Source organism: Microtus oregoni, unplaced genomic scaffold, assembly GCF_018167655.1.
Source record: "Microtus oregoni isolate MIOR12 unplaced genomic scaffold, Mior012 000062F_ref0000492, whole genome shotgun sequence".
Classification (NCBI taxonomy): Eukaryota; Metazoa; Chordata; class Mammalia; order Rodentia; family Cricetidae; genus Microtus; species Microtus oregoni.
The window spans coordinates 3,091,680-3,118,159 of record NW_024543872.1 but is presented as its reverse complement, the minus strand read 5'-3'; the positions used below and the strand labels follow the sequence as shown (position 1 = coordinate 3,118,159).

Genomic DNA, 26,480 nt, shown 5'->3' with positions numbered 1-26,480 from the left:
TCCGCGGCTAGGCGTGATCGCTTGCGGCGCCCCGGAGCTGCCCGACTGGTCCGGGGTAGGCGGGCGGGGAGCGGGACGCTGCGCTCTCTGGCCGCTCCCCGTCGCGCCCGCTCCCTCGCAGCCACGCGGGGCGCGCACTCCCACTCCCTCCGCGCGCGGCTCCGGGGCGCAATGGACGCGGCGCTGCTTCACAGCCTGCTGGAGGCCAACTGCAGCCTGGCGCTGGCCGAAGAGCTGCTCCTTGACGGCTGGGGGCTGCCCCCGGACCCCGAGGGTAGGCAGGAGGCGAGCGGACTAGCCACACGTGGGTTAGCTCTCCGGCGCTTTCCTAGAGCGGGTCTGAGCGGCACCCCGGCACCCCGTGTAGCTCCTGGGCCATCCCTCTGAGCCCCGCTGCGCTCCCTCCTGTCACTAGGTTCCTACTCCTACTGCAACACGACCTTGGACCAGATTGGAACCTGCTGGCCCCAGAGCACGCCCGGAGCCCTAGTGGAGAGACCGTGTCCCGAGTACTTCAATGGCATCAAATACAACACGACCCGTGAGTACCCCTCGCTTGCCCGCTTCCCAGAAAGGCGGTTTGTGAAGAAGGGCTCTGGACCATGAATCGGACACCTACCCAGGGCCTTCGTGTCGCTGTAGCAATTACCCCGGGGATTCTGCAAACGTGGGGGCTTGCCTTCTGTTCCTAACCCTATGGCGCTTTTAACCCGGATTAGGCAGTGGTTTGTCCAGAGTTTTTGTGCTATACGTTTGGAAAGAGCCAAACAAGAGAGTAGGAAATACTTCTTCTCCTTTGGGTCAAGTGTCCCCTGCACTATTTGTTCAGGTGCCTGAAGTTCTACCGTTCGGGTTTCGTCTATACAGAGAGCATTGTATGAATAGATACAGCGCTCTCCATCTCTAAGGCGACGCAGCCTATAGATGTTAAGGCCCCAATCCTGTACTCACGTTGTGACTAAGGTAACCAGACCTTAGCACTGGAGAGGAGAAATCAGAAGGAGGTGAGCGCATATGTTAGGGAGCCTAGACTCTGGGAGGTCAGAGGGAATGAAGTGTCATCTGTCCCCTAATCTCTGGGACTCGCTCACTGGGCTTGTGAGTCTGGAGCCCTGGGCAGCGTTACTTCTGTGCAACCTCAGATAACAGTGGTTTTTAATCAGGATGACACCCCCACCTCCCGGGAAGAACAGCCTGCAGCTTCCTTCCTGCTGGCAAGCTCCTAAAGGGGAAGCCAGGGGCAGGGGTGATGGTGGGGGGACTCAATTGGGGGGAGGAATGTACATGTCAACACAAGTGGATGTCTCTAATAAAAGGAAAGTCTGTGGAGGTAGAGGAACCACGAGGAAGGTCTCCTCACCACCTGAGAAATGCCTCCTGAGCACGGTTAAAACACATCTCACGGGTAGGTAGTGAGGATCCCAACCCAGGAAGTATGCAAGATGAAAGAGTGATCGCAAGCTCCCTCCCAGGAGTAACAAACAAAACCGCGTTTTTAGGATGTGACCTCCATGGAGTTGGGCAATGGAGATCAGGTACCTAATGCAGAAGGGTGACTAAGCCTGAGAAAGCTCTGCCTCAGCTCTTACCCTGGCCCTGTTCCCTCCACCCACCTGGAAGCCCACCTGCGCAGGGCAGTGCCTGACCCTTTCCTCCAGACCAGAGCCCAGCGCAGCATGATATAATATATGTTGAGCACCTACTATGGGCCAGCTACAGCGACTGGACTGTGTTGAGGCTGCCCTCGTAATTGTAGATAGATAGGTTGATGCACAGTGATAACTGCCCTGCTTCAGGAAAAAGCCAGGGGATTATGGGAAGAAGGAGGGGCAGGGACATCACGTACCAGAACCCTCCTATCAAACCAAATGAGAAGCTGAAAAAAGATCAAGATACCACTGAGGCTGGTAAATATGGCGGCAATTAGACCTTGGTGTCTAATGAACAATTTTCTTCACTGGACCAAAGTGCTGCCTGCATCTTGGCTCCTGGGGAACACTGAGCTGGGGGTGGGGTGTTAGCTTAGAGAGATACCTGGAGCTGGGAGGGTGCAGTCACCCTGGCCGGAAGAGGCATGTGACAGCCATGGAAATACCTGATTGATGTTCCTCCTACCTCCGGCCAGCCTGGCACCACAGCTTCCTTCTGTCAGCCTTTTCAGTGGGATCCTTCTTCCGAAAGGGCTGGGGACAGAACCATTCAGGGAAAAACCTGAGGGAAGAGCGCCCTAATCTCATCATGTCCGGATCACCCTTTCCCCCTCCCCGAAGCCCAGCTTCTCAGAGGAATTGCTTGAGGATAGGAAACGCCCTGTGGGGATGGCCGTGTCTGCATACATCTCTGTGGTCTGTTAACTGGGCTGAGCACAGAGGACCTGCCACAGAACCACTAAGTGCTAATCACTGCCAGGTGCCAGGCTCACCAGGAGGACCTATTACCCACAATCCCACTCCTGCCCCCCCAAGGCCCAGCTGTTTCCAGGCCCTGGTTGCAGAGCCCAGAGGTGGGGAACAGCTAGCTAGCTCCTGTGGATCAGGCCAGGCAGGGAGCCATGATCCCTCAGCAACCTCAGGGCAGCACCATCTCCAGGAGTGACAGCTCAGTTTGCAATGAGGACCTGAGAAGATGCAAGCCTCCAGTTTGGGGGCTCAACCTTCTGAACTGTTCTTTTGAGGCACGTTTGATTTGGCAGGTAGATATATGATAAGTAGAGGGAGGTGTACCTGGCCAAAAAGATAACAGAAAGCCTACAGATAGAGTGTGCTTAGTGCTTTGAGGCTATGGAACATCCCAGAACGTGTTAGGACAAAAGCTTATAAGACCCCAGAGAGGGGCATGTTGACCTGAAGATGCACTATGCTGCAAAGGACTTTATTGCAGGTATAGGATGGAGCCCTGGGCAAGATTGTGAGTAGAGAGGGGTTAAGCTGAGGTCATCTCCTTCTCAGGCACGGAGAGGACACTTAGAACACTGTAGCAGCCCTCTGGTGGAGAAGGCACTCTGGGAGCAGAAGAGGGTTTCCAGGCCAGTGACCTTGGGCAAGAGGGAGAGGAGATTGCAAGGACCAGGAATTGCTGAAAAGAAATGGCTGAACACAGTGGGGGATGTGCTGGCTTTGAGGCATTGAGGGAACCTCTGAGCAGAGGCATCCAAGAACTAGCTGATGGGATAGCAACAGCCCAAGAGAGCCGCAGGGCACCAGAGTGGAGGTGAGGTCCGGGGCAGCTGTTGGGATGATTGGGGATAGGTATCTAAGAGCACACCAAAGCTGTGACTGGTCCTATGCAGAGATTATCACTAGATGTCCCAGCCGACAATGACCAAAGGAAGGGAAGGCAAGGTCTACCTTGTGTGGAAGGAGGCCAGGAGACAGACAAATCTGTCTTTCTGAATTCCCCTCCTTCCCCCACCCTTGGATGGAGCAGCCCCACGACACATTGTTGAATCTCCACTTTACATCAGGCTGTGTTGCCCTTCACAGTCCACCCCCACCCCTGAGAAGTCCCCGAGGAGCTGAGAAAGCAGTTCCCCAAAGCCATGTAAGACTGAGAAAGCAGTTCCCCTGCAGCCAGGCGGTGGTTGTGCACGTCTTGGGAGGCAGAAGCAGGTGAATCATTGTGAGTTCAAGGCCAGCTTTGTCTACAAGAGCTAGTTCCAGAACAGGCTCCAAAGCTACAGAGAAACCCTGTCTTGAAAAACCAAAAAAAAAAAAAAAAGACCTCACCCTGCTCACCCTGCTTTCCAAGGGTTTCTGTTCTAGTGAGTAAGGCAGCAGACACTGCCAGGGAACGTAGCATTGGCTCCTAGGCTGCCAGAGCCAATGGGAGGATGGAGAGTAAGTGAAGAAGGCTTCCTGGAGGAAGTGTTTCACTGGAGCTGAAAGAATTGAGCTAGTGTTGCATCCCGTAGAGAGAGGGTATGTGAGCAGGAAAGCAAAGGACCGTGGCGGCACTGAAGGTTCTTCATTTTGCAAAACCCAAAGATGCTGAGTGTTGTCCATAAGCCCCGTGGTGAGGGACCAAGGATTCTGGAGGGATGCTGCTTGGTTTTCAGGATGTGCCATCTGCAGTGTAGTCCAAGACCACCAGGATCCTGGCCCGTGCTGCTGTCCTGCCCCTCCCCTCAGCACCATTCCCTCCCTGTCTTCTCTCTTCACAACCACAGAAGGCTGGAGCCCTGGAGTCCTTCCTAAGGGAAGACACCTACCCTCCAGCACCAAAGGGCCTGTTCTTAGTGCTTGAGTTCTGTCACTTGAGCCTTGCTGACCGCCTCCAGCCATGCTCCACAATCAGAAAGGTGGTGCCTCTGCAGTACCTGCGGAGGCAGGGGGATGCAAGGAGCCTGGGGAGACGTGGGAGGCAGCCTCAGTGCAGAGCTAGGATTCCTTGGTGACTGGCCGCCTCTTGATTTGTTCCTTAGTTCTCTTTCCTTTTTTCACCTTATGGATTTTACAGTTTCATTATTATGTGTTCGACTGTATACATGATGTGGGAGGCGGGGCACACGCCACAGCATACGTGTGGAGGTCAGGGGACAACGTGACTGAGTTAGTTCCTTACGAAGATTCCAGAGTTTGAATCAGGTTAGCAAGCCGTCTGGGTGAGTTCCTTTACCCCCTGGGCTATCTTCCTGCCCGAGTATGTTTTCGTTGGCAGCATATGTTTGTTTTGTTTTGTTGAGACCACAAATAATTAGGTTTTGCTGTTTATCTTCCTCCTTCTCCCTGATTACACTGCTGCCCCCAGTAACTCCTTTCCAATTTCATGTTGCATCCGTCCTTCCTTTGCTACCAGGCTCACACACCTTCCTTAACATCCCCTGCTCCCTCGCCTCATCTCCCATGCCATCTTATAGTCTATACCCACTCTCATATTCTCTTATTTACGTACACTAACAATAAAATTAGGATCAAATATGACATTTTTATCTTTCTGAGTCTGGGTTGCCTCATTTAATATAATGCTTTCCAGATCCATCCATTTTTCATAGTTTCAGCCTTTCTTTACAGCTGAGTAAAATTCTATTGAATTTTACCACATTTTCATTATCTAGTCATCCGTTGATGGACATCGAAGCTGGTTTCATTTCCTTGCCTTTGTTGATACTGAATTCTCTTAGTTTTCTTATCTGTGTGAAGAGAAAACACTGACTTCATGGGGACATGTCAAAGTGAAGAGGGAACAGTGTTCGAGTCCGCGTTAGAGTTCCCTGTGGCCTCTAGGGAACAGTCAGTGAGGGGCAGGAGGAGTGGGGCAGTAGGCAGTGATCTGGGGCCTGGAAGGAGGAGCACCCTTGTTTGGGGCCATGATGGGGACATCCCACACCACAGAGGTTGTTATTCCGAGATGGTGTGGCCTCTGTATTGTATCTTGGAAGGAAGCAGTCTGTCCATCCCACCTGAGAATATCTGGTGACCCAAGGCTGCCAGAAGGAGGCACAGTTTTCGACCTTCAGAAGGCTTCTCTGCTTTTGAAGGGTGGGTTGGAGCAGCCATTACCTTGCAAGAGCATTGAGTTGAAATCCAGGCCTAATTCTCGCAGTGACTGCTTGTCTTCCTCTGGCAAGCTCTTTGGACCTCCAGTTCTGTGCTTTAGGAGGGTCCCCTTTCCCTTCCTGTCCTTGGTTCTAAAGCAGCCTGTTTCTCAAGGTCCCCAACTCACCTCCTTTTTTAATCTCTTCACAGGCTGTCATCATGTCCGGCCAATATCATGGAAACAGGCCCATTGAGCATTGCTAGGGATGGCTGGAATGAGTAGCACTGAGCACTGAGAAGCAGAGCCTAGTGAGGAAGAAGTGATATCCACAGTGAAGTGGATCCCACTTACTCTGCCCTCCTTCATGGACCTAGTGTGATCACCATTAAATTGCTCAGTGTGTCCATAACTCAGCTTCCCCATTGTCCCCTATAAGTACAGGCTGCTGTCCCCACTCTGTCCACTCAGGAATGGCAGGACTCATTGGTTGAAAAGCTCTGTGGAACTAGGAAGCTTGTGGCCCAGTGTAGACAGCCAAAACCTGGACATCAGTATCCACACATTACAATAGGGTGGCCATCCTCTGGCCCTAGATGTCATAGGCAGATGGCTCCGAGAAGCTCTTTCTCATCCAGTACCCAGTTTGGGCAATGGCAGCTTCCCAGCCTTAGCACTTCAGCCCAACAAGCTTTTTAAGGCAGACTGGGACTGAGAAAGTGCAGACATCACCAGCCACCTGATCTCTGGTCACCTATTTCCTAAAGGTTATGATAAGACCAAGAAAATATGTAAGCTGATCCTAGATCTAGCCCATCCGAACTGTCCTGTACAGAACCACTCCTTTGGGGAGGTCCACCTCATTTGGGAGGCTTGGGAACCCTCTATTGGCATCGTGACTGTGTCTCAGCCACCCAGCTCTGTCGATGCCTCCACAGCGGTCTCTTCAGCAGGTAGTCAGTCATTCCGTTCATTATTGCTGCTCGTGCCAGGCAGTGGAGACTAGGGTGGGAGAAGCTGGTGAGACTTGTTTCTCACCAAGCAAGAAAAATGAGAGTCAGTTAAATGCCTTAATCTGTGGCACTTGGACATCAGGTAACAGGGAGATTGAAGTGGGCTATGTGTCCCTAAGGTATTTCCTTCTTTGAATGTGGTCACTAGGAATCCCAGCAGCCCTCAGAGATGGCACAATTGGCTGCAGGAAACTTAGGCACAAAAAACTGGCTCTATGGCATCTCAGGAGGATGTGTTCCCCCAGGGAAGGCCCACACTTGTGGGTGACCACAGATATGTCACTTCCTTTCCCTTTTTGGATCTCAATAAACAAGATGAGGGATAAGTTTCCTTCCCCTCTTACATTCTCAAGGAATTGCCCACTGACTCAGTTTCTAATACGCCCCCTCCCCCCAGAGCAACGAAGACTATCTGGCAAATAAAGGATGCTGCCCATGGTGTTTGCCTTTTGAGATTGATGCTCCGCAGGACAGGGGCTTGGACTTTGGTGGTTGAAGTTTCGGCAGTGGGGTTGGCCTGTCATTGGATATGTGAGATACTTAGTTGTCTCCTTTGCAAGGGTTGCTCAGTGTGGTAGGGTTTGCCAATCCTTCTCTTGGCTTTTACGAGCCTCACTCTTTTACTTTCCCAGTATCCGAGGCAACAACGTCAGTCTTGGCCCATCCCTATGTGTTCAGTTCTGTTCCGCATTCAAGAAGGGGCCAGATGAGAGGGAAATATAGGCCTTGCTTTAAGGAATCTCAGCCTGGAGATGAAGTATCTCACTCCAGGCAGCCTGTGGGCAGGGTTGGAGCAAAGGGCCCTTTAAAACAGGAATTAGCAAAAGAACAGTCCTTGCCCAGTATGTCCCAGGCAGAGGTGAATAGCTGGACCCTTGGGGCAGCAGCAACTATAGAAGCTGCTGTGGGAACCAGGCTGACACTGATCTACGTGATCAGGAGCTCTCCAAGGTCTTCACACCTACAGCGCTGGTGATCCACTTGGCGCCTTGGTTTTGCTGTCCGTGGTGCTGAATGGGCTAAGCCTGAGTTCTGCCTTCTGTAAATAAGACTTCTTCTAGTCCCTACCTCCCTGTTGCCATCACCTGCTCTCCTTTCCAAATAGCCAATGACAACATCTCTCCTTGAAACACATCCTCATTCACTCTTTCTCCTATGTTCAACCTGCCTCTTTAATTATTTCCCAAAATGGTTCACTGCAGTCTGTTTTACAAAGTCCCCATCTATCAGTGAGGATATGAGAAATAGAGGTGGTATTGTAGGGAATATTTGGATTATGGAATCTTGGGACTGTCAGAATGGCTTCATGGTTGTCATTTAACAAAATGGAAAGGCGCACCAAGTAGATAAACAACCTACCTAAGATGTCAATGATTTGGAGTGGGGGGGGGTATCAATGGGGATAACTTTTTCTGAGAGGGGAAGCTGAGACAAAAGGGAGAAGACTTGGCTATGGTCACCTAGCCACCAAAAACAAAATTAGAGATAAATGATAGGCTCCCATCCCCCAGTCAGGCTTCTGAACGACTTTGGGTGAACCTTTGACCAAGGAATTATCAGCCAACCATTGCCACCTGAAATAGGGAGAGCCTGTTGCTTTGTCTTGTGCCACCCTGGGAATCCTTGCCTGTAGCATCCAGAGTCTAAGTTTCAACAGTTCAATGACACTCTGGGGATTCCCCACCTGTAGCATCCGTATCCTAATGCCCCTAGAAGGCCACACCACACACCATTGACATCGATCCTCAGCAGGTGCACCTGTGTTACCATGGCAACCGGTACCCACCTCACTGCATCCAGCCCCACAGTTCTGGCTTGGTCATCTGCCCTCAGACTGCATGTGTCCATCCTCCTGTGGTTTCGGGGGAGGAGGGAGCAGGGCTCCTCCACTCTCCTGTCCAAGGTTGTGCCTGAGGGCTTGGTGCCCTCATTAGCTGGAGCAGACAGCTCCCTCAAAGAGCAAGCACATCTGTCTTCCAGTCCTCTGGCACCCAGTGTTGATAGCCAGAAACTCATCCCCAGACAGCAGTGGGCCCCGGAGGGAACCCTTTACACTCTCACATGCCGCATCTCAGATAACAATTTTCAAGCCTTAGCAAATCTAAGTCAGTTCAGTGCTGTCCACATGCACTCCAAGTCTTGTTCCAGAGGCACACAGTAGCCCCAATACGAACCCTGCCTACTTGTCTGTCATCAGGGAGCTTATGCTTAGTAGCAAAGGGAAGGAATAGGTTCAAAGAGACAGAGCCCACATTGAATCATGGCGAATGCTCTAAAATAGATCCTTTGTTTTTCAAACTACGAATTGTGTGACAATAGTGCACTGTGAAATTGATTTGGTGGGTCATGACTGGCATTTGTATATGAAGCAAGTAGATGGATACATTAGAACAGAGTGGAATGGAAGACGTGATGGCTGTGGTCAAACTAAATTTTCCTTGGTGAAACTGGATCCAAGCACTCCTGTGCACGTGCGTGTGTGTGTGTGTGTGTGTGTGTGTGTGTATTCGATAACACAAAAATGTATGTGTTAATGGAGTCCGAGGGCAATAAAAGCTGACGTGCTGTGTTCCAAGAAGTGAGACTCTCTAGAAGAGGTACTTAGAGGAAGCGGAATGATGGATTCAGATATAGAGCATTAGACAGGCCCTGTGGAGGAGCTGGCACTGGGCCAGTTTGAGGACAGGCGGGAGTTGGTTAAAGAACAGAGCACATGCAGAAGTGTCTCGGGGTCTAGGGCAGCATCGATCTGAGCATGCTCTAGGCCTGCTAAAGCAAATGTCAGCTGTGTATGAGTGCTAGGCAGACGTGGGGTCCAGGGGTAGAGAGAATCTTAATATCATGCCAAGAAAGTTGAACTTCATTCTTTAGAGTGATAAAGAGAGACTTATTGATGGTTTTTAAGCAGGCATGTCATGTAATCAATGGTCAGTACCACCTTTCTTACCAACAGTGACAGAGGTGTCCCCACAACATGCCAGGTAAGGGATATCACTGAATAAAGGAGTGCATGACTTTGGAAGTCCGGGTCTTTCTACATTTGATATGTATGAGTGTTCTGCCTGCTTGTATGTCTATACACCCTGTGTGTGCTTAGTGCCGAAAGGGGTCAGAGCCAAGTATTGGATTTCCTGGAATTGGACTTAGGGGTGACTGTGTGCCACCAGATGGGTGCTAGGAAACTGAACCCGGGTCCTCGGCTGGTAACCACTGATCTCTTTCTGATGGGGACTGAGCACTGGAGAGGTGTTGGGACCTCTCGTTGAGGGTTACAATCATTGTGAGGCGCCACAGGCTGACGCAGGATCCTGACAGACCAGAGGCAAACTTTTTTAAACCCTAAATTTGAAAAATCTATATTGGCTTGGAGCACCAGATTAAAGAATAATTAAGCTAATAGACTCTCCCCCCTCCATTGTTTTCTGCTCTTTGGCAATGCTCCTTAATAATCCCATCTCTCTGAGCTCACTGTCAGTTCAGGGGAAGTGAGTTTCTAAGTAACTTAATATTTTTTTTTCAGAACTCAATGCATCCACAAACAATCTAAAGTTTCCCCTGCAGCCCCATGACTCTGTGCTCTGAGCTATTTATTTTAATTAGCTTTATATTGTATATCTAACATGAGCCAAAAAAGAAAACCCACGAACAGCTGCCCATTAGCCCGTAAGCAGTGCCCTGGAACAAATCAGCCCCAAACAATGGATTGTTCGGAATTGCAATCAAAGGGGAGCTGAGCTCCCTGCTAACAGTGTGCTGCAGAGAAGAGGCTGGGGAAGGGCTTTGAGGGATCTCAGGGAGGAGGCCCCCTCCTGCCTGGAAAGTGTAGAGGTGGGCTATGGAGAGAGCTGCTTCAGATCGAGACTTCACGGGTCAGAGTTCCATTGAACCTTGTCTCTGAGCATTTTCGACCTTCATGCTTTATGCCTGATGAAGCCCAAGCTTCTGTTTCCTGGACACTGCTGCTCCAAAGTGTACCGTTGGATACCACATTCAGTCTCAATGTGAATACTGGCTCCCTGAACATAGACAGCACACAGTGACCTGCAAAGTGGTTGAAGTTCCAGGGCAAGAGCACAGCCTCGCATTGCCAAACTTCTGTGTTACCACAACCTGGTGACCTAGAGGTCAAGAACACAAAACCCAGAGCCAGACCTTGCAATCTTGGTATTCTTGCCTCTTCCTATGCCTCAGTTTCCTCCCCTGTAGAAAAAGGATCAGAACAAAGACTGTGTGGCAAATGTATCTTGTCCATTAGACTCAGTTTAGGCGAGTGCCTGGGCAGGCAAACACATGCCGTGTAAGTGGCAGTATTGTTGGAATGCAGAAGCTGCTACTGGAGAAGGGTATGGGGTGCACATGGGAAATGATGGAAGCTGGGACGGAAATTGTCTGTTGTGCTAAAAGCAGCCAATCTTCAGCCACAACCCAGGACTCACAATTGGGTTCAGTTTTGTAGCAGAGGAAGAAAATGAAAGGAGGTGCACAAAGAGCTGGTCAAAGAGTATGCCTGAAGTGGGTTTTAGCATGCCTTGCAGCTACTGTGTAAGATAAAGCCCTTTATGTAATTTTCACATAAATGACTCATGTAAGCTTTCAGATATGCATTGTGTTTTCAGGTCCAGGGGAACTAAAGAATGTGGACCTTATCCTGCAGGTACCAGGGAGGCAGGGAGGGCTTTTGAGGAGGAAGCGTGACCTGAGTCTCAGTGGTTGGCATCTTCTCTAGGCAATGCCTACCGAGAATGCTTGGAGAATGGGACGTGGGCCTCAAGGATCAACTACTCACACTGTGAACCCATTTTGGACGACAAGGTGAGTGACCCTGCTTTCCCCCACCCAGGTTCGCATAGGGTGTTAGGACTCAGGGTGAACACAAGGATCTTGTGGCCAATAGGACCAGGCTTTGTGTTGCCCAGACCCTCTTTTCTGCATGTCCTGTCCTCCACAGAATCCCCCTCCGAGAGAGCTGGAGCTGGTGGCATGAAACTTGGAAAGGGTACAGCCATGTAGTTGGTGCCCACTGCAGCTGGTGGGTTCTGTGAGCGCGCCCTTTCCTCTTCCACCGAACCTCACTTTCCCCGCCTGGAATTTAGCTTCTACTATTCCATGGAAAAACGGGACCATCTGGCAGGGAGCTGGGCCTGCCTGGCCCTTGCCACCCAGCACTGACTCTTGCTATAGAAATGGATTCAGTGCTGCCAGCGATCTCACCTCCCTTACCATCAGGTGTAGTACTGTGACCCAACCCAGGGAATTACCTGTGCTAGGCAAACACCCTAACTCTGAGTTCCACCTTCAGCAAGCTGTGCTTCACTTCTGACCCAAAATGGTATGTCCCAGGCCCATCCACCCGCCCCCCCCCCCCCATCACTCCTCCAAGGAAGTCCCCAGTTGGTCTGAGCTCTTTCCCAGATAAAGTTCAAGTGCAGAGGCTGGAACATTCGCCTCTTCTGAGAAGTAGTACACAGGTGTTCCACAGAGGACTCACGGGAGCAGGAGGAAAGCCATACAACCTGGATAGAAAGAAGCTCTCTCTCTCGGCAGCCCTCCGTCCTTCCTCTATGTCCTTACAGCCCCTCGGGTGGTGATATAAGCTAGACTGACTTATATTCCAGCTAAGTGTTATTCTGAAGTGTCCTGCAATGCATATCGTCATTGCTTGGCTCAGGGAGCAAACCCAACCTACCTCTCTGGGCCTCCCGTAGGTCACTGCTTCTAAGGTAGGAGGGAAGGTAGTATATGACGTAGTATAGTAAGGGCCATCTCACCCTCGGTTGCTCAGCCAGCTGGGGTCTGAGCAGCCAGATGTGGCACTGTAGAGCCTCAAATGTTAGTCTGTATCTACAGCTCTAGGGCATCTCAGAATAAACTGTGCCCCCTGGGAAGTGGTGGTGCATGCCTTTAATCCCAGTGCTTGGGGGGCAGAGGCAGGCAGATCTCTGTGAGTTCGAGGCCAACATGGTCTACAAAAGAGTTCCAGGATAGCCAGAACTGTTACACAAAGAAACCTTATCAAAGACCATGTCCAAATGTGCTCTTAAAAATTCATGTTGGGAGGCCTGACCACGGCTTCTGTGGATGTGGGTGTGTGTGGCTGAGGACTGAGCCCAGGATAAGCTCTCTACCGTTGATCCTCAGCTCCAGCCTCTATTGTATTTTGAGTCATTGAGGACCAGGTAGGTCCTCTTAACTCAACCTCCCGAGTAACTGGGTTACAGGTCTGCACCTCCGGGCTTCGGCCATTTATAATATCAGAACCACCAGGCCAACAAGGGGAAGAGCGAGAAGCCGGGATTGGAGGAGGTACTTAGGGCCTCTGTTGTCGCAAGGTCAGGACAGCAATGACTGGAGCACCAGCCCTACTCCCACATAGTCATGTTTCTGTCTGTCTGTCCAGCAGAGGAAGTATGACCTGCATTACCGAATCGCCCTCATTGTCAACTACCTAGGCCACTGTTTTTCCGTGGTGGCCCTAGTGGCCGCTTTCCTGCTCTTCCTGTTCCTGCGGTGAGTCCATCTCCTGCACCCCTGCTCCGTGAGCCAGCCCTCCAGTACCTCACTGTCTCCTCCATTCTGGGGCCCGGGAAGAATGGACAGAGATGGGCTAAGCCAGGTGCTGGAGCCGCCTGAAGGGTGGAGAACAGGCACAGCTGTGACCACCAGGGGGGACTTGGGCTCTGGTGCAGACCCACCTCATCCCAAGTCTTTCACAGGGGGTCCTTACCCTGCTGACCCCCAGCCCAAGCCCCAGCCAGACTGGCTGACCCTGACCTGGGCCTCCACAGGAGCATTCGCTGCCTGCGGAATGTGATCCACTGGAACCTCATCACCACCTTCATCCTGAGGAACGTCACGTGGTTCCTGCTGCAGCTGATTGACCACGAAGTTCACGAAGGCAATGAGGTCACTGCCGGGAGCCGCAGACTTGGGGGTGCCTGTCTTGCTGCCTGATAGTCTGTCTCATGTAGTGACCCACCGTGGGCCAGGCCTTGGGACTTGCTCCCAGCTAAAACCATCTCCGCTTCCCTGCCCCTACCCGCTGCCCTTATCCATCTTGCATGGCCAGGTACCTTAGAGGAAAAGGAGATGCTACTAACTTCTAACATAGGGCTGGAGAGATTGATTCCCCTTCCACAGACATGGAAATCAAAGCCCAAAAAGGTGAAGGTTGCACATTGGTATGGTACCTCCACACCGTGGTCCCAATTAGGATTTGTGTCAACTGTCACTTCATAGTGTCCAAGGCACTGTACAACTGTAGACTGAAAGAAGGCCAACCCCAGTCTTTGGCATATCTCAGTACATTTTTTTGGCTGGTCTGATCCTGAAAATACGCATGCACGCATGTACACACACACACACACACACACACACACACACACGTTTGATCCTGAACTCTGCCTGGCCTGAAGTCTGCCTCAGGGCCCTCAGAGCCAGGCCAGTGCCATGAGGTGTCAGGTATGTTATGTTCCCGGCCCAATGCTGGCTGGAACTAATGAGACCGCACTTCACCTGCAAAAAAGGGACGCTTTACTGTTTAAGGTTCATAGCCTCCCACCCACTAACACTCTCGAGAACAAAGGAGCCAGCAGCTCCATGAACCCAGGATTAGTTCTGGAGTTATAGGATAGAGCCGTGGGTCAGCAGGCAGCTCAGCCTAGGAGCGGTACCCAGGAGTCAGGTGGCTGGCCACGCAGGGAGGAAGTAGGCTGCCAGGGCTCTCCTCACCCAGTCAGCTGCTGCACCCACGTTCTTCACTCGCTCACGTTGCCCATAAGAGAGTCCTGTGATAAAGGAAGCCACAGGGATGAAAACGCATGGCTGGGACCCTGGCCCAGAGGGGTCTACTGTGTGAGTCTGGGCCAGTGCCCATCCTCCCTACATCCGTGAAATAGGCTCTCAGGGGCATCTCCTCATTCAGAGGAACAGGGAAGGACGCTGCCCTGCTGAGAGGCCACACAGTGGCAGCCCTGACCACAGCTCCCACTCGTGTCTCAGTGCCTTTCTCCTCACCACTGGCAAAGTGGTTGCCTCGAGCCTCAGAGAAGTACCAGCTTTGTATAGGCCTCAAAACCAGCAAGACCTTGCACTACCCCCGCCCCCGTGAGCCAGCCTAATACCTCAGTGGCCAGGGCCCCCACTACTCTTGTTCTGAGGACTTGTTTCCCGCACATTCTTTTCATTTCTTGGTTTTGTTTGTTTATTTGATTCTTTGAGACAGGATTTCTCTGTGTGTCCCTGGTGGTCCTATAACTCACTCTGTAGACCAGGCTGGCCACAAACTCAGAGATCCACCTGCCGCTGCCTCCCAAGTACCAGGATTAAAGGTGTGCACCACCACTGCTCAGCTTGTTTTCATTCTTTTTAAGGGAAAGTTCAAAGTCTATCCCTAATTGGACCCAATTTGACTAGCTGTGTAGCCAAAGTGATCTGAATAATGAGAACAGGGCTCTTCTGACCCAGCTCTGTTTGCAGGAAGCCAACCAGTCTCCCTTTCTAGACTGAAAAGAGACATCAGGCATGGTGATGTCAGCCTGTAATCTCAGCTACTTGGGAAACTGAGAAAGAGTTTTACAAGTTCAAGGCCTGTCTGGGTCACATAGTGAGTTCACGGCCAGCCTGGACAATTTCGTGAAGTACTGATAGAAAATACAAGTCTTTCCAAATGTCTTAAAAGGGTAGGACTGTAGCTCAGAATGCTTGCCAAGCAGGAGGGAGACCTGGGTTCTGTCCCCTATAGCACATAAGCAAAAAGAGACTGAAGAGGCGGGGGTGGGGGGAGAAGAGCTGCCCAGAAATGAGGGTGGGAGGCTGAGCTACCCCACTGAGAGTTGGTATTATTTGGAACCCTGCCTGTGAGCCCCAAAGTGGGAGGTCCCTTGCCTCTCTGTGGGACCTGCTCTTCTGTCCCAGCAGCTCTCACCACCCCGCCCCACACGCAGGTCTGGTGCCGCTGTATCACCACCATCTTTAACTACTTCGTGGTCACCAACTTCTTCTGGATGTTTGTGGAGGGCTGCTACCTGCACACTGCCATCGTCCTGACGTACTCCACGGAGCACCTGCGCAAGTGGCTCTTCCTCTTCATTGGATGGTGTGAGGGTTCCCGGGCAGGAGGACCTTCTGGGGAAAGGGGCACAGCTGATAAAACTCCCCCCCCCCCGCCTTTGTCTTGAGACCGAGGACTCGAACCAGCTGCCTTGCTACTCCCGCAGCTCCTGTCATTACCCTATGCCATCCTGACCCATGCCCCATACAGCTCTGCCCGCCACACCCCTGCTCCCCCTTAGGATGCATCTGCTTTCTCCATTCTGCCCCCAAACCCTCCAGAGGGCATTCCAGAAAGCCTTCCTCTGCTTGGGAAGAATGGCTGAGGTTTGGGGCAGGAGCTGAGACAGGCACCATAGTGTCACAGGTGGCCTGTAGTTAGAAGACTAAACACATACCCCCAAGCCCCTTGTGATCTCCTGCCTTGATACAAGAGGATCTTTATGCGTCTGTCCACCCTGTGCAGCCCATGTCTCTCCTTTCAGGCATCCCCTGCCCAATCATCATCGCCTGGGCACTCGGCAAACTCTACTATGAGAATGAACAGTAAGTGGGACAGGCCAGCATGGGGGTTTCAGTTTAAGATAATTCAGTCAGCCTTGGCTCTGGTCCAGCGCTGGGAGAGGTGGAATCGCAACCCTTACCTGAGCAGACCTCTCCTTCGTGGTCCTCGGGCAGAAAAAAATAGGTCCTCCCCTGTGAGTCCGCATACACCAGGCTTCCACAGTGGTTCTGTGGAATTCAGTTCAGCCTTCCTTCCATCCGAGGCTGAGACACCAGACCACAGCCCTTACGACAGTAGCTCCCCATGAGATCACAGGGCAAGAGGGAGCAAGTAGCATTTAGGGTGTGGAACGAGACTAGGATCCCATTTAAGGACCCTAGCACTAGGAAAGGCTCATAAAGACAAACACTGCTCAGAAAGTGGGGGGCTGTCTTGGTAGGTGACAAGCTTTCACTCAGAGGAGCTGTCAAACAGAACAGAAATTTGGGGTGCTCTGAGATGGCTGTCTGAGACTGCCATACACTGGGTGACCTCTGAAGGTTGGCACTTGCTGACAGAGTCAGGAACTTAGCCTAGCCTTTCTTCTGGGTCCCAAAGCATTTCCAGCAGTCAGCAAGCCTGACCAGGCAGTAGGTTGCTTTCACTGAGAGTAAGAAGCCCAGGACTAGAGAAGACCCCACTTGGACACCTGCAGCTTTGTGCCAAGAGTGTCTGCCATTTGTGTTCTATAAACAACAGGTGGGACAGGACAACTCGGTCCTAGACCAGTGAAGGAGAGCTCAGCTCTTCCTTGCTTCCTATACCTGCTGCATTCCCCATCCTGGGTCCCCACAGCCTGCAGCAGAGTAAGGGACGGCAGAGGAGGCCACAGGCAAATCATGAGGCTGTCCCCCCCCCCGAAGGTCAGCCGCAGTCCCACCAGATACAACAAAAGACGGGGAAGGGCCTTGCAAGGGCAGCATCTACCAAGAACTTCCCTGGAGGTTGGGCTCAGGAAGGGTCCCTCTAGAGGGGCCTAGCTCTGAATTGAGAACGACCCTCTGGGCATCGCCCAGCAGGTCACCTCAGCTGCCCTGTCTTTGCAGGTGCTGGTTTGGCAAGGAACCTGGTGACTTGGTGGACTACATCTACCAGGGCCCCATCATCCTCGTGCTCTTGGTACGTCCTCGGGGGATTAAAGGGTTGGGGCACTAGGAGCATAGCAGGAAATCCACCCAGGCAGAGACACAGACAAAGACCTGGCCTGGGCAGCACCCTATACTGCTCCCGTGCCCTGCACAAAGCACCCAGCTTCCATCCCACTGATCCTCTAGGGGTTCTCTAGGGGGCCACCTGCACATGGCTCCAGACTTCCTTTGGCATTTTCTCTGGGTGGGGAAATGGTCCGACTGGTCAGTACTAGTGCCTTTCCGGGTTGTAAGCTCCGTGCTAGGTACAATGCCGAAACGGGAAGGTAGGCAAGCAGCTGGTACTAGGGAAAGGTGGGTTCAGCATAGAGCCGAGTTCCTCGGCCCCCCAGGAACACCCTCTAGGGCCCCGCCCCCCGCCCTCGGGCTGGCAGCAGGTTCCAGAATACAGCATAATGAGCGATTGTTCCTAGGCCAGCTCCCCGCCCTTTGCCAAGCGTATTCGCATCTAGGATATAATTGCCACCACATCTTTAATCCACAACAAGCTTTAATTAAGATAGAGTTTAAGTAGGGGCTGCATTCTAGGGGGAAAAAAAGAGTCCATTATATATCATACATTAAATATATATATATACAAAAAAAGCCCCATAAGAAATTGGCATTTACGTAAGATTTATTTCAGGCTTCTGTGTATACCAGCTCTCTTAAAGGGTCATGGCGCCTTCTGGCAAACTCAGAGGATGCCCTCCTCTTGCACACAGCAAGTGCCTAGCGGGGCCTACCTTTGTCTACCATGGCGACAAGTACCATTTATCTCTTCCTTTTCCTGACTCTCTCCTTCCTGTGACGGTTGGAGTCATTGGACCCCATCTTTGGAGTGTCCTTGATGGACATCAGCCGAAGCTGACTGGAAAGGTCTTCCACCCACCTTCAGGGCAGCACTCACTGAAGAGGCAGAGGCTGGTCTTTGTCAGCTGTGAGGGAAGGATTGTCCTTGGACTGGCAGCTGCAGTGACTCACTCACCCCTCAGTGTGAACAAAAACCTCCCAGCCAGCTGCCAGGAGCTCGTGTAAAGGGATGGGGCTTTTGAGAAACCTGGGACCCAGCCAAGGAGGCTGGCCTGGACGGGAACCAAAAGCTTGGGAATGAGCTCCTGCCTAACGCTGCTGTTCAGGTAGTGAGGGGAACCATAAAGAAGGAAGGAGGGGGAGTTTGGAGTCCGGTTCCCTACTGCCCAAGTCTGCCCACGTCTCCTGCTGTGTACACCTTTCCTTTGGAGCCAGTTAGTTATATACTAGCATATATACAGGCTTCCAGGATCTGAGTTGAGCCCTTCTACAGGTCCTGAGTGTCAAGTCGGGTGTGCACAGCTGCTGGCAGGGGACCTGTGCTATCAGAACTTCCTCCCTGTGCTAATCAGCTCCGTGCATGTAGTGATGCATCTAGTGAGGATCAGTCTCCCAGGGGCTGTAGCTGCTAACTGAATCTATCTCGAGGGGTTCCTGGGCTGTGTAGACCCATGGAGAGAATAGAGGTGTGGTCCTGACGTAGGTGTGGTGCAGGGAGTTACAAGATGGGTGAGAGTCAAAATGTTGAGGCAAATGCAAAAAGCCTGAAGAGGCCTGCTCAGAACCAGGCTAGGGCAGAGTAGAGATGTCCCCTAGGTCTAAGGCGGCCAGCTTAAAGACGGCAAAAGGCAAATCTGAAGACCACAGAGAGATGAACCAAGTCACCTGTTCTGTTATCTTGTGTTCTCCCCTACCTGCCACGTCAACCCCTGCCTCCCTCTCAGTGAGGATCTGGCAACAACGTGGCTCCGTGAGCAAGCAGCATGCCGTACTAAGAAGTACTTCCCCTCCAGCAGGCTTGGGAGCTCTGGGGGTGCAGGGCAGTGATCTGGCTTTGTACTTTCTCTGCCTTGAATTAGAGTGTTAGGCAGGGCTGTGCCATGTGCACTGTGGGATAAGTAGTGGCTGTAGCCCCTGAGTCTGTGGTGTGATCCTGAGGGAGCTCTGCCCTCTTGGCCCCAAGCTCTCCCACTATAACGCATGGGTGCAGCATATGTCTAGGGGACTCAGATACATGTTGGCTCTCTGGACTCTTTCTCAGCAGGTCCCAGAGTACTCAAAACCTCCCTAGGACAGACCTCCAATGGGGAGGGCATCTGAGCTGCTGAGCGTGAGAGAAAAGCCAGTTTCTTTCTGCCCACATTTCCCTGTAGCAGAAGCGTGTGGAGGGGCTAGGGGAAAGGGGTTTCTGAAGCCAGGGCTGCAATCTATGGCTTGACAAATCGTTCTATTGCACCCTGGGTATCCATAAAGCCTGGCTGGTGGTGGGGCCTGCCTGTAAAAGAGGCTGGAGCTTGTGGAATAGCTGTGTAGTGTTTGTGACTACGCTTGGAACGGTGTGAACACTAGGTCTTCATTGTTGGGCTCTAGGCATGCGTAGGCCTCCCGCGGCCCGTCCTGTCACAAGAGTGTAGAGACAGAGATGCTCTGTGAGAGTCAAGATCTTCTTGCATGGTGGCTACTTTGATAGCGACCACCACCTTCCAGGCTCAAGCCCCTCAAGGCCTAGCACCCACCCCCTCCGCTGAGCCTCCTGGGGAGAAGGAGATGGAATGCAAGTGTCCATGGCGCTGAGCCACCAATGCGAGGGGTGTGGAAAGATGAGACTGCTCAGGGGAAGCTTCTTCAAGAGCTAGCCTCACCTGTGCTGCTCCAGCCCCTGAAACTCCAGCCATGTGGTCCACCTTAAGAACATTCCAGGCTGCAAGGGAGTTGTTGGAGGAGATGGATTTTCCTGCATGGGCTTTCAGGTGCTTCTTCCTCCTGGAGCCTGTCTTGACTCCCACAAGCAGCATTACATTGGCCACCATCAGGGGCTGGCTCCTCCACCCAAGACCCCTCTCTCCTGGCCTGGACTCTGCCTGAAAACTCCCATTTTCACAGCTAATGCTGTCATTGGTTCTCAGCTTACTGTCTTGCCGTTTCTCCAGACCTTTCTAGTGAGTCTGTAGGAAAAATGCAGTCCCTCCCCATCTGCAACTAGGCCGTAGCTATCTGGGAGCAGGCGCTGTGTCTGCCTGTCCACATACCTTTCACTGGTACCCAGCACAGAGGCTGGCATGGCAAGATGATTGGTTGAGTGCAAGAATGGTTAAATACATACTAAGATCCAGGTTGGACCGTGTCTGGGTATGATAGCTCATGGAGGAGATGGTATGTTTTGCTTTGGCATGCAGGGTAGCGTCTAAGGTGGAGACCTGAAGAGGTCTGTGTGGGCTGGAGTGGTCAGCAGGCTCCCTAGAGAGGAAGGAAGGTGTCTGATGTAGACACCATAAAGGAGGAGCCTGGGAAATAAACTGGGAAGAAAAGGGTAGCTTCCTGGGGGCAGAAGTCCAGGTGGGGGTAGCTTGTTAGTCAAAGGAGAAGGCCAGGTCTCCTAGATGCTCCATATCGGCCACCTTTCCTGCCTGCTCACCACAGAGAACAAGGCCCTGTAGTCAAGGGGTGCTCGGTGACCTCTGGGTACGTGGGTGAGTAGGTGGATGGATGGATGGATGGATGGGTAGATGGATGGGTGGGTGGGTGGATGAATAGATGGATGGGTTGGTGGATGGATGGATGGATGGATGGATGGATGGATGAGTGGATGGATGGATGGATAGATGGATGGGTAGATGGATGGATGGGTGGGTGGGTGGATGAATAGATGGATGGGTGGTTGGGTGGATGGGCAAAAACAATAGGCGGACAATTGAATGAAGTATTTTGTGGGAGAGTGGATGGATAAATGGATGAATGCTTGGTAAATTAATGGAGAGATGAAACATTGGGTAGATAATTGAATGAACTAATTAGTGAACTAAATATTTAATGCAAGAAAATGATATAGAAATTTGAGTATCTTTTTATTCCAATAGTCTCTGCTCTCAGAGAAGTCAGAAAGAACTGGAAAAAGACCAAGGAGTTTGTGTTATTTCAGGATAGGTGAGCCTTTAGAGAAAGCAGGCAGCAGGCCGTGCACAGCCTCCTGGAAGGCTTCCTCCTCAGCTGTGGGTTCACTAGACTGTATACTGTATACATGGGAGAGAGTGGTGAGGCCACAGGGAGGCGAGAGTTCGAATCCTCCTGTCCCTCTACAGCTTGGGAGACAGGGGCAGCAAGGCTGACCATGCCCCTCACACCCTGCCTGGAATCTATCATATAGGAGGATGAGAAGGGCTGCCTCCATTAGTAGAAGCAATGGATTTTTCTAGACAGAGACTGGAGTGGGGGGCATGTGTGTATCTCCACCTACGGGCCAGCAGACATCCCTAGGCTAATTACATGCCTCCCAGCCTGTGAACATTTTCTGAGGAAGGAGTCCCAGCAGGCTTGTACACAGTCCCATTCCTGTTTGCTTGTGCTTGGCAGTACATGAAGAGAAATGCAGGCACACGGTGTTCCCAGATAGACACACACGCATGGTCGCACAAGATCCACTCTGAGACAAGCACATGGGGGACACACATATAGGGCGACCCACACAGAGTGATAACACAGCTCGGGGACCAGCTGACCAATTCACTGACCCTTAAGAGTCCCTCAGAGACCAAGAGACCCTGGGGATCCACAGAGACCCACGCAGCACGAAGCTGAGTCAGGAGCCAGCAGGCCCGCGGCAGTGAGAGGTGGGCGTGTCTTTGATGTTAAGGGAAAGCAGTAATGAAGATAAATTAGTCCCTTCCCAGAGCCCATTCATCTTCCGCGCCTGTGGGTGTCTGAAGGCTTAGGAGCGCCTAGAAGCCAGGGTAGAGATTAACCACTCCACCTGGACTGTGTGCCTCTCCCCGCCCAGAGCTGAGCAGAAAGGACCTTTGACCAACCTAGAGCTGGTGACAGTTTGAGGGCCTCTGAGATCTTCCATCAATAAGTAGGAACCCTGTGACCAAGAGAAGACAGATGGATCCTAGATCTGGGGTGTGGTTCTGTGTAGTCTCAGAGGAGGGCAAGAATTGAGGCTCTCAGAAGGGACCCCAGAGGAGTGGTCACTTCTCCCACGCACCGCTTTTACAAACTGCCTGGGCCACTGGTGGAGATTAGGACCTGGGGTCAATGGATGCCTCCTGCCCAGGCTAGGGAAGAGCAGAAGTTGGGCAGTCTCAGCAGGTGCTTGGTGCTGGGGCATGTGTCGGGGGCAGATGTCAGGGATTCGGGGAGGAGGTTTGCTTCTGAGTCACCCCCACAGACCTCCCTTTGTCCCTCTCTGCTTTCTTCCAGATCAATTTTATATTCCTCTTCAACATCGTCAGGATCCTGATGACAAAATTACGAGCATCAACCACATCCGAGACAATCCAGTACAGGTATGGGAATGCCTAGAGCCCTGACAGGCAGCAAAGAGGCAAGAAGGTTCTCTCATTAGAGCCCTGGAAGTCCTCACCCCAGAGTTTGCTCCAGCTCCCAGAAGCCAAGCAGGGCAGCCCCTTTCCCCACCTGAGTGAGTGCTGCCTACAGTGGGTGAACTCAAGTTTGCCGTTGCCCTCTTGCTTCCCATGCAGGAAGGCAGTGAAGGCCACCCTGGTCCTCCTCCCCCTGCTGGGCATCACCTACATGCTCTTCTTTGTCAACCCTGGGGAGGACGACCTGTCACAGATTGTGTTCATCTATTTCAACTCGTTCCTGCAGTCTTTCCAGGTAGGTACCCCAGCGACAGGACACTTCCCAGCTCCGGATGCTCACCATGGGCCTGCGCACTAGGATCAGTTACATGAGCACCGGAACCCAAGTGCTGGCACACTTGGAACCCCACTGGGCCCCAGATGCTGACAAGGTTGCCCTGGTCATGCCACCCACCTTCTCATCCCAGCGTTCAGTTTTGTTAACACTTCTGAGAATACCTAGGATGAGCTTGGGATGCCAAGGCCAGGCTGGAAACCACAGCCACGTAGTTACATACCTTATTGTAACTGCATCCCTTGTCTGGGCCCAGAACTTCCGAGGTCCCACCCAGCCCCGAGCCCTAAGTCCTGGGAGGTGTGCCTCCAGCCATTCTGTGTTCTCCCACACCTCCAGCGGGAATGACTCCCCAGCCGATATCTGACAACTTTCCTTCCTTTCTAGGGTTTCTTTGTGTCTGTCTTCTATTGCTTCTTCAATGGAGAGGTAGGAGACGGGCCTCCCTTGTAGTCTAGGGGCTCAGCCTTTACACTGTACTCATGCCTGATCTGGTCAAGCTTGCCTTTCAGACGAGCTCCATTGCCGGCTCTGCTCAGCTCCAGGCGGTAGGGGAGCTGAGAAAGCATTCAGCTTTGGGCAAATCTGTGGAATCAGTGTAGCTCACTACACAAGCCAGAAGTAACATGTCAGCACCCTGTGCATGCTCTCTGAGCCAGGGAGCAAAATGCCCAGATAGCAGGGCCTGTAAAAGCCACACAGAGGGGATGACAGATGGAAGGTTCCAGAAATAAAGAAAAATGTCATTCAAGAAGTTCTTTACCAACTCAGCAGAATTGGTGAAATGGCTCAGTGAATAAAGGCATTTGGATGCCAAACCCAACCACCCAAGTTCAACCCCGGAAACACACATGGTGGAAGAGAGAATCAACTCCTGAATGAAAACTGACCTCCACACATACACCATAGTGCTCACTGGAAACACACACACAGAAAGAAGCTGATGTTTGCCATTACCATACAAACAGAAGGGAGTGGGGTGTAGAGAACGAGCCAGGAGCCTCCCCTCAGACAATGGTAGGGAAGGCTGGTCTGCAGAGGGGACAAGGAGAGGCCCTTCCTGATGAGGAGGAAGCTGGGCCTGATGCCGGGTCCAGCAGGGGCTGAGCTGAGCTGAGGAGCTGATTTACAAATCTAGAGAGGCCTAAGTCATGGTGGCAGGGGTAGCCACAGGAAACTGGAACCTTAAGCAGGCCGGCCTCTCCAGGAGAGGGAGAATGGCTCCCTCAGAAACTGCAGGGCAGGCAACGGTGTTCAGGGGAGGACCGCAGTTTGGGACCTCATCAGCCTCTTGGAGTGAGGTGGCAGGCCGAGGGCCATCCCAGACTCCTTTAATGGTTCTTGAGGTGGAGCTGGGGGACTGGCAGAGGCTTGGCCCAGCAGGTGACTGAGCCTCTCCCTCCCTGCAGGTGCGCTCAGCCCTGAGGAAGAGATGGCACCGCTGGCAGGACCATCACTCCCTCCGAGTGCCTGTGGCCCGGGCCATGTCCATCCCCACATCCCCCACCAGGATCAGCTTCCACAGCATCAAGCAAACAGCTGCCGTGTGACCCTCTGTCGTCTCTCTGTCGTCACTGCACCACTGAGGCAGCTTCCCCATCCTCTACAGCCTTCCCCTGGGTCCTCCTTGCTCCACTGGCCCTTGGGGTGCAGGAGAAGGAGAGGAGAGATCAACTCTCCAGTCTGGAAGGAAAGGAAAGCTATGGAAGGGGGCTCCAAAGGACTAGGGCCCGGGGCAGCCACACGTCTACAAGCAAGAGGGAGCAGAGGAACATGGCGGGCCCCCTCACTTCACCACATCTTTGCACACCTGGCCTCTCCTGCGAATCCTCACTGAAGCACCATTTATATAGGAAAAAAACCGAGGTGCGGAGCAGGCAAGGGCTGGCCAAGTCACCCAGTTACTTGGACCACCCTCAGCACCTACAGTTGGCTCTGCTTCTGGTTCCACACTTATGGTGCCCTCCCTTGAGGGTGCCCTCTGGAGGTGGGGGAGGCAAGAATTAACTTATCTGGCTTCATGGCAGAGACTGTCTAGCAGAGAAGCCTCCCTCCTCAGAAGCAACCCTTCACCAAGCTGCCGCTCCGCTCTTTTCCCAGTCCTCCTGCCCCTGTGTCTCTAGGAGAGTGCTCAGTCTGCTGTCCTTCCTGGGAAACACCCCCGCCCGCCCCCCCCCCCCCCCCCCCCCCCCGTTCAGCCTGGGCTCAGTCTGGGGATCAGGAGATGAGACAGACGGAAAGCCACACTCTCGGGCCAGTCAGACACACAATGCTGGACAGAAGAGGAGAACACCAGAGCCAGAGGGAGTCGGTGAGGAGGCTCACCCAAATCCGAGCATCTCTCCTCAGACTGCTTCAGCCTCTGCTGCAGAAATCGCTCTTTGCGACATCAGCCAGGTACCTGTGGGGGTGGCAAACTTCAAGTCGAGCAGCTGGACACTGGAGAGATGAAGTGGGCCAATGATGAAGGCAGAATGTCTACAGGCCAGAGCCATGTCCCTCTCCTTAGAGGTGATGTCCTGGACTCAAGCAGGCCTTCCTCTGGTGTGTGTGTGGGGGGGGTTTGGAGTCTTCGGGTTCAAAGGGCCGGACCTTTTATTATCCCCGTGGATGACATCTGCCCCATCCCCAATGCAGACACCGCTTGTGTCAGGGACTGAGATTCTGGAACTGGGAGGGAGGGGAGGCAAGACCCCTCAGGGGCCACAAACAAGAGGAAACAGAGCTTGGCTTCAGGCTCCACCTCTATTCCTCTGCCCCCCTCACCCCCGCAGCAGAAGAGGAGGGAGAAGCCAACAGATTATAGGCTTGAAAAGAGCCCCTTGTCTAAGTACCCCACAAAAATAAACTTTGAAAAATTATTCACTTTTATACATATTTAGTTTGGCATTGAATACATTTAAAGCATGGAAAATGTGATTTCTGACATTTTGGTAAATATCTGAATTTTAGAAGAAAACTGTCACAGCACCTTAAAGCACACCAAAACACACGTAGATAGTGCTGTTACCTGTCTTCAAGCACTTTGTCAAGCCGGGCATTGGTGGCACACGCCTTTAATCCCAGCACTTGGGAGGCAGAAGCTGGCAGATCTCCATGAGTTCAAGGCTGGCCTGGTCTACGAGAGCTAGTTCCAGGACAGGTTCCAAAGCTACAGAGAAACCCTGTCTCAAAAAAACCCAAAAAGAAAAAAAAAAGAAAGAAAAAGAAAACCCTTTGTTAGCAGGTGGCTTCTGTTGCCCCCTTTTCCCCAGCCCCTGCCTTCATCCCACTATCCCTAGAAGATTCTATTTTCAGAGACACTTTTTGGCCCTTATAGAACTTCTCTGCCTGACTCTTGGGATTTTTTTAGAGTTCTCTAGATTGGGCTATCACAGCTTTTTATTTTGCTGGATTTGTTGGACAAGGCCTCACTATTTAGCTCAGGCTGGACTCAAACTTGCTGAGTAATTCAGGCTCACCTTGAATTTACAATTCTGCCTCAGCATTCTGAGTGCTAGGATTATAGAGACATACTTAAGTCTATTTTTAAACATAAACAATTTATTAAAGCCACATTAGATATTGAAAGGTTTTCTTTTATACTTATTT

At 52.1% G+C, this 26,480-nt stretch overlaps 1 protein-coding gene across 3 annotated transcripts; it reads left to right on the top strand.

The window, feature by feature from the left end:
- Crhr2 (corticotropin releasing hormone receptor 2) lies at positions 1-25,047 on the top strand. Of its 3 annotated transcripts, none has more exons than XM_041640085.1 (12): positions 1-274; positions 416-541; positions 11,212-11,297; positions 12,886-12,992; positions 13,271-13,388; positions 15,428-15,581; positions 16,019-16,079; positions 17,124-17,196; positions 22,434-22,519; positions 22,715-22,850; positions 23,277-23,318; positions 24,299-25,047. In XM_041640085.1, exons 1-12 carry the CDS (start codon positions 172-174, stop codon positions 24,437-24,439), a joined length of 1,233 nt encoding a protein of 410 aa, XP_041496019.1. In that variant the 5' UTR covers positions 1-171; the 3' UTR covers positions 24,440-25,047. The 3 variants fall into 3 exon arrangements, with proteins under 3 accessions (XP_041496019.1, XP_041496018.1, XP_041496020.1); XM_041640084.1 differs by having other exon boundaries at positions 12,883-12,992; XM_041640086.1 differs by lacking the exons at positions 1-274; positions 416-541; positions 12,886-12,992 and having other exon boundaries at positions 11,215-11,297.
- Positions 25,048-26,480: the final 1,433 nt, after the last annotated feature.

Bases quoted from the DNA above. Each gene is read 5' to 3' on its own strand.
- Crhr2 (XM_041640084.1), top strand. From the start codon at position 172: ATGGACGCGGCGCTGCTTCACAGCCTGCTGGAGGCCAACTGCAGCCTG. The intron at 275-415 runs GTAGGCAGGAGG...TCCTGTCACTAG, and splicing joins GCTGCCCCCGGACCCCGAGG to GTTCCTACTCCTACTGCAAC. The intron at 13,389-15,427 runs GTCACTGCCGGG...CCCCACACGCAG, and splicing joins AAGTTCACGAAGGCAATGAG to GTCTGGTGCCGCTGTATCAC.